The sequence below is a fragment of the Diceros bicornis genome, chromosome 18 (assembly GCF_020826845.1).
Source record: "Diceros bicornis minor isolate mBicDic1 chromosome 18, mDicBic1.mat.cur, whole genome shotgun sequence".
Lineage (NCBI taxonomy): Eukaryota > Metazoa > Chordata > Mammalia > Perissodactyla > Rhinocerotidae > Diceros > Diceros bicornis.
Genome location: NC_080757.1, coordinates 29,874,914 through 29,882,503, shown reverse-complemented (window position 1 = coordinate 29,882,503; position 7,590 = coordinate 29,874,914). Strand labels below are relative to the sequence as shown.

The 7,590-nt window shown below is 51.2% G+C and overlaps 1 protein-coding gene across 1 annotated transcript; it reads right to left on the bottom strand.

Annotated features, from left to right (window-relative positions):
• Positions 1-1,651: 1,651 nt before the first annotated feature.
• CCDC182 (coiled-coil domain containing 182) lies at positions 1,652-2,113 on the bottom strand. Its single transcript, XM_058559344.1, has one exon. The coding sequence runs from the start codon at positions 2,111-2,113 to the stop codon at positions 1,652-1,654; it is 462 nt and encodes a 153-aa protein (XP_058415327.1).
• Between the last annotated feature and the right edge of the window lie 5,477 nt (positions 2,114-7,590).

The following is a 7,590-nucleotide window of genomic DNA, read 5'->3' as shown; positions in this document are numbered from 1 at the left end:
AAATACTGCATAGCGGTTAAGAGCACAGCCTCTGTAGTGAGACTTTGTTAAGTTCAAATCTCAACTTGACCATTTATCCACTGTGTGACCTTGGGCGAGTTACTTAGCCTCTCTGAGCTTTGGTTTCCTCAGAATCCTCAAGTGAAGGTTATAATAGTACCTACTTTCAAAGAGCCAAGCCTGGCACCTAGACTGTATCATATTCTTGATAACTATAAGCTATTAGTGGTAGCAGTAACATCACTAGTATTATTATTATTATTATTACCACTTCAGCTAAACCTTCCAAAGTAGAATCTGCCTAAAGTTAGAATAGGAATGCACCCCTTCAGGGTAGCTGGTTGATGGATGGATATTGTAGTTAATCATGGGTCACAGGGTCCTTTGGGGGGTTCGAATCTTGTTTGGGGAGATTCTGTGAAAGGAGGCGGTGGGAGGATGGGGCTGAACTAGACTATCAGGGGGTATGGCAGACGCTGCACGTCCCGAGCGAGGGGGACAGAGGCCCAACGCTGCTCAGGTGCTGCTCTGGCCTCCAGGCACCTTGCTTCTGCTGTTTAGGGGAGGGTCCCTGCTGCGTGGCAGCTTTTGGGGACCAGAGAGAGGAAGTGCGACTCGATGAAACAGAAATGCTCGTTGGAAATAAAAGGCATGGTGACAGCCAAGGAACCCCCAAGTCCTGTGTGACAAGCTCAATCCTCCAGAAGGATGAGTCCATGCACAGCCTTTCGTAGTCCTAAAGGGGCAGCAGGATGGCAAATGAGCACAGGTGACCTGGACTTGAACCACGGTCCTGCAACTTTCTCTCATGGAGACCTTCCCGAGGTCAGCTTCCCCCTGTGCACGATGGGGAAACATCGCTTGCTTCTAAAGGTGTCTGGGAAAGTAAAGGGGATGGTGTGTGTACCTGGCCTGGTAAACAGTCGGGCACCATAACAATTCCTGCTCTGTGGGTCAGACATGAAAGTCAGTTTCCCTCCTTCACAGCCCTCCCCCGTTACAGGTATCGCATCGTCAGTGCACTAAGCTCATAGGACTCCACCATCAGAGCCCCAAGAAGCTCTGTCTATCCGATGGGCAGGTCTGCAGACTAAATGGAGAGGAAGTAGAGGCGGGCAAAGGCAGCAAAGAAAAGTGAGATATGACAGTCTAGCAGTGAAAGCCGACAGAAAAGCCAACTAGGGGAGGGTCAGAATGCAAGAGTAGACCAATCTGGGGCCATTTAGAGCATGGACAAATGTTCGACCTCTCTCGGTGGACCATGCATTCAGTAACAACCAGGAGAACCTTGAGTCTTTACAAGATAGATAAATCTGTTCAACACAACCAGTTTAAGACGATTTTTTAAAAATGTTATACATTTGAGCAATATTACTATCACAAACAGGAAAAGAGTTAAAGGTGAAAGTTACAGGCATCTGAAAGACTAGTATCGGGGCGCCTCCTTCTTAGATGATGCCAAATAAATGGAGCGTCATCGAAAGAACATACTGGGGTCTTTTCGCCTCTCAGCAAGGTGTTATTTACAGAGAAGGAAAGCAATGGAAATGGGGAAAGGGAAGCAAGAGGGTGGGGACTTAGGGTTTGTCCTTCCATTTAAAAAAATCTACTTGGCTGCTGGGCTAGAAGCTTGGCTTCTACTTGGGAGGCCTCAGTTAGCCTGGATCTTCCTGGGGGTGCCCAGCGCCTCGCAGCTCCTGCCCAGCAGCATGCTCTCCAGCCGCTTGCAGTGCTCCCGGAGCTGCTTCTCGCGGGGCAGCAGGAACGTGAGGACCTTATTTCGCACGACGCCCCGGTCCTCCTCCTCCCTCAGCCGCTGCTTCACACGGGCCGCCTGCTCCTCCTGCTGCGCCAGGGCCCCGTTCATCTCGCAGAAGGCGTCCTCCAGGTAGTGGATGGCCTTCAACGCCTCCTTCTTAAAGTCCTCCAGCTCCCGTTGCATCCCGGTCACCTTCTGCTGCAGGATCTCCAAGTCAGCCGGCAGCAGGAGGCAGGAGGGCCATGACTGGGGGAGGGAGAAGTCTCCAGACTGGAGGCCGCTCTCCACCATCTTCTTCCCTTGTAAGGTATTCACCTTCATGAGAATGGACCCAGCCTGATAGTGTGGTTCCATAGTCTCTCTTCCCGTTTGAACAAAGAGAGGGAGCTAAGAGAGCAGCAGGTCAGGGAATTTTTTTGGCTAGAAATGATAATTTGGAGTAGAGAAACCCCACACATTATGACATCAGGGCCCCTTCAGCCAACCAGGAGGAAGCCACAATCTATTCATTTGCATATTGTAGCCTCCTCCGTGGCTTGGCCTGCTCACCTACCCAAGTTGTCCCTCCTGAGATGTGGATGCTCATCAACTCCTCAGCCTTCCAGAACCAGAGTTGACTCTCTCCTTGAACCTGAGGGACAAACTGAGGCCCAGAGCAGGGAAGCAAACCAGCCAGAGCAAAGCAGCCCAGACAGGGTTCACTGGCTGCCAAGTCTGGGTGTTCTCCCACATGGCCAGGGGCCCGGGTGGTCTCAGAATGGTCTCAGGGCTTCAGTATCTCACCAGTGAAACAAGAACGTTGTAAGAGATGATGCCTAATCTCACTTCTAGCTCTAAAATGCTAAAAAAAAAAAGGTAATTTCTGAGTCCAAATCTATACTCCTATTATGATGCCAGAATTCTAGATAATCTTAGAAGTTGGGAGAAACATATTTAGGTTTTGACATACGGTCCGCGGCAATGCTGATTCAGTATGTGCTGGGCAAAATGGGTCACTCATTCACTTATTCCGCAAGTCTTATTGAGCACTCACTATGCACAAGGACCAGGGAACAAGTGTGAGCAAGAGCGCACGGTCCTGCTCCTCACTCTGCTGGATTGTGCCTGAATGTTGAACAAGATGAGAAAAAAACACAGAAGGATGAATCTTGCACCTCTTACCTGATTACTATAGGAAAGGAAGATGTTTCTAGCTAACTTCTGTTTGGTTTAGTCAAGAACAAATCCCTATCTTGCAGATCTCGATCTCTTGCCCAGACTTCTCTCTTGGCCTCCAGATCTAAACATCTCTCCAACAATGTGGCAAACATTCAATCCATCCGAAGCTGGACTAGTTATTGTTTCACCCAAACTGGTTCCTGTTCCAGTGTTGCCAGCAGGTTAACGACCCGACCCTGGGGTAGCACCCATGTCAATACCCACGTGAGAAAGCCGGGGTCAACCTAGACCCCTCCACAGCCAAGCGGCTCTGAGTCCTGTTGATCCTGAGCACTCGAGCAAGCATCAAACTGCCTAAGCTGGAGTCTTGGCTCCACCACTTACAAGCTGTGTCTCTTTGGCAGATTATCTCACCTCCCTGAGCCTCAGTTTGCTTATCTATAAAGTAGGGATACTAATTCAGTGGTGCGCAGCTCTCTGGGAGGAAAAACAAAACCAAAACCCTGTGATGTATAGCTGTTGCCGATTTCCACGATGTAAACACCACCACCATGGCTGATTTCAAGCTACCAATATAATGTCTCTGGGCAGAGATGCGCACAGTCAGCCCTCACGAGCCAATGCGACTCGGGCACCACAGGACCTGTGATGACTGCGGCTGCCTTCTCCCAGATGCAGGCTGACCTGCCTAGAGTTCTTGCAGTAGGCATCAGAGAGGGCATTTTGCCAGGAGGTTCATTGCTAAACTAAGGTGGAGTTTTGAATCTCAAGAGGGGGCAGCAATTCCAGTTATTGAAACAGAATGTTTGGTGGAAAGAGCACTGTTCTAGGAGTCAGGAGATCTGGAGTCTGGAATTGCTGTGTGACCACAGGTTAATCATCTCCGCTCACTGAGTCTAGTCCCTCCGCTGTAATGTGAGAAGGTCGAAGAGGGCTTCTCTGAAGTCTCTGATGTTCTACGATCCACACAGTCGTGCCTTTAAACCTCGCTCGAGGCACTGTGGCCTTCTCCCTCTTTTGGCGACCTAGGACCTTGTCCTTCCAGGTCCCCGATGGCACAGTAAATTCCATGACAACAAGAACTGTGCATATCTCATCCTATGTACCCTCAAGTGTCCTGCCTGGTACCCTGCACATAATGGCACTCAGAAAACTGATGAAATAGAATTTTATATTAGTAGGTGGCTATCAAATCCCACAGCTCCCCTAGCTTTCCCTCTGAAATGATGACACCTACTGGTCTGAGCGGAAACCGCACCCTCTTTATTCCCCTACCTAAGATCCAGATGGGGTTAGGGGAGATAATGTCTTCTGGTGGGTTAACGAGGGGCGTGTCTGCAGGTCAGGTACATTATAGGTTCTCAATAAATATTTCTTGAATCAACAAAAGGAAGAATGTGTCTCTGTCTTCTGGTTTCTGTCATTCTTCGAGTGTTGTTCTGTTTGTGCCTCTGTCTGTCTCCCTCTCCCCTGACTCTGATTCTCTGCCTCTTTGTCTTTCTCCCACAGGGAATGGTGGAAGTCAGAACTGGAACTATGAAAGAAAAGTAGCAAAAGTTAAGACGGAATAGCGATTTCTCAATTTCCCTGGTGCTTTTTAACGAGGTTTCAGTCCATTTCTCCTCAGAACTTGCCGGGGAGGACCGTGTTTCCACGTGAGCCTCAGCAGAGGTTGAGAGCAAATGAGAGCTCTGTCAGCAGAAGACCCCAGGCTTGGTGGCCTCCCGACCCTTTGGGGCCTCCTCAGCAGGGGCAACTCCACGTGTACATATTCTGAATGTTCTCCTCCTAGAAGTTTTATTGTCCGGGCCTGTGCCTTCCTCACGAATTTCCTCCCACATATCCTAGGAAAGTAAGAAGGCAAATCCATCTGTCCCCGTCAAGGTATCAAGAGAAAGGAATTCTAACTTGTCCTGGCAATGCATCTCTGGGCCACTGTCCCTGGTCTATTTCAGCCGGTTCAGAGGCTCCCTGTGTCTCAGAATAATGGGGAGACGAGAGGGAGCTATCAGCCCCACAGAGATCCAGACCCCACCCTCTTAGAATCAGATTCGACCTGGACGGGAAGGGGCTCAGGAGGGGGCATGTTTCAGGAAGTCCTGGGTTGGGCTCCGCTGGGTCAGAGCCATTCCTGCTGGGCCCTGCCCACGGGGATCAGCACCCCTTCCCAGCGCTGTCGCATCCCCCGCCCCATGCCTCTGCCTCTGCATGCGAAATAAACCTCCACCCTTTTTAAGATCAGGAAAAGGGACAGGACACGGATCCACTCCTTCAGGTACCTCTTTAAAACCCTCTGAAGCTCCTCACATCCGTTAGTTAGAATCACATCCACGGCCCCATTTCTAACCCAAGCACTGGCTGTGGGGTGGAGTTCCCGAGGTCGGCTCAGACTAATCACGGGTCCCCTGGGGCTCCCCGAAGCAGGGGCCTCCCAATACAAGGACCAAATTGGGCTTCTGTTCCCAAGCAAGAAAGGGGAAGATAGGCAACCAACTGTGGCTTTCACAAAGAATAGTTATATTTGGAGAGAAAACAATAAAGGGCCATGCTTAACCCCTCAAATGAACGATTAATGTCAGCCTTCAGGCAGAGTGGGGAAATGATCTTCTAATTTTTATTCTAATTTTTTTTTTTTTGTGAGGAAGACCGGCCCTGAGCTAACATCTATTGCCAATCCTCCTCCCTTTTTTCACCTTTTCTCCCCAAAGCCCCAGTAGATAGTTGTATGTCATAGTTGCACATCCTTCTAGTTGCTGCACGTGGGATGCGGCCTCAGCATGGCCGGAGAAGCGGTGCATCAGTGCGCGCCCGGGATCCGAACCGGGGCCACCAGGAGCGGAGCGTGTGCACTTAACCGCTAAGCCACCGGACCAGCCCCAGGAAACAATCTTCTGGGAGTACCTTAAAACTGGTCTCTGTCTCCCTATCCCCAAGAAAAAAATTATGAAAAAAAAAAAAAAAGAATTCAGAAACACCAAAGAGTGTGTGGTTGGACATTTCTAAAGCAGAGACGGCAGTAGCTGGCCCTACCCAGCACACCTTTTTCCCAGAATCCCTTGCTGGCCTGGGGTGGTTTGCGGGGGGAAGCTGCTACACAGCCAGTGTCTCCCCAGATATGCTTCTACCAACAACAGCAATCTTGACTCACTGCATCTAAAAATGTAAGCCCATGGAGGGTCTTCCCTCCAGCCTTCCACACATCCGTTCACCCAGCCAGCTTTCCACCCACCCATCCATCCATCCATCCATCCACCTATCCATCCACCTACCCAACCATCCATCCTCCACCAATCTACCCACCAACCCACCCATCCACCCATCCATCCACCCATCCATCCATCCATCAATCCACCTATCCATCCATCCATCTTCCACCCATCCATCCACCCATCCTTCCACCCATCCATCCATCCACCCATCCACCCATCCACCCACCCATCCACCCATCCATCCATCCATCCATCCAGTTACATATTTAGACATATCGTGTTCCTGCTCTGTGTACACTGAGCGAGGCAGCAGAGATTTAAGGGAGCAAACAAAATAGAGAAGATCCCTATTCTTAAGCCACTGATATTTCCATGGAAGGAGACAGACAATAAAGTGAAGCAATCAGCAAGTAAGGTGATTTTGGCTGGTGCTAACTGCTCTGACGGAAACAAACGGGATCCTGCGGTAGAGAGCCTGTTGGAGGGAGGGGCGCTCAGGGAGGGTATTTGCTGGGAGACAGGAGGGATGAGGATACCTGGGGGTAATGTTCAAAAGGGAACAGCAAGTGGGAAGGCTTTGAGGCAGGAATGGGCTTGAGGAACTTAAAAGAGGCCCAGTGACTGGAGGCAACCAGGAGCGGGGGACATGGGATGGTGTCCCCAGTGCATGCTCAGTGCCCTGGGAAGACCATCAAGGGCCCCTCTAGCTATGCAGGACTTCCACCTCTGCAGCTGGTATTCCAGTCTGGGGAATGGGGACAAGGCTGGGGTGGGGGTGGGGACCAGGATCCAGAACCAAACTCGGAGCTGTTCACCATGATTAATTAACCCAGAGCCAGAGCCCCAGGGCCAGGGCTAAAAATACCTGCTTCCCTCTGAGATGCGGCAGCTGCCATCCAGCAACTTTTCCCCATCGCCATTTGTCATAATTTGACACTGATAAGGAGTGTCCACGAGGCCGTATGTCTGCAAGAATCGGACTCACGCACACCCACCAGCCAGCTGGTCCTCGGAAACTGTCCCTGGCACTTTCCTACCTGGACTCTTCTCCCACCCCTGAGCCCCGCCTTGGCCGCCCTGGATGTGCCTGCCACCTGCCCACTGCCTGCCCACCAGTTCCCCTCGCCTCCTGGAACCCGAGTGGACCCGCCTCCAGGGGTGAGAGCCAAAGCATCCTCGAAGCAGGAGCGCATCGTCGGATGCTGTGTTTCACACCACTGCAGCTCTGCAACTCGGATTAGAGCCATCTATCAGAGTCCTTGCCAGCCCAGGGTGGCACTTTAATTAAAATATGTAAAACATCCTGGTGGGAGTGGGTCTGAAGACACAGGAGTGGTCCTTGGATGTGGGCAGCGCAGGCGGGCCCAGCCGGTGGAGCTGGCTCTTCTCCAGCCCCCAGGGCCAGGATTGCTCCAGGAGGGCCCTCCAAAGCAGGCTGGGCGTGGTGATGTCTGCCTTGCACCA

What these genes read in the sequence shown, in the direction of transcription:
- CCDC182 (XM_058559344.1), bottom strand. Translation starts at nt 2,113, where the DNA reads ATGGAACCACACTATCAGGCTGGGTCCATTCTCATGAAGGTGAATACC.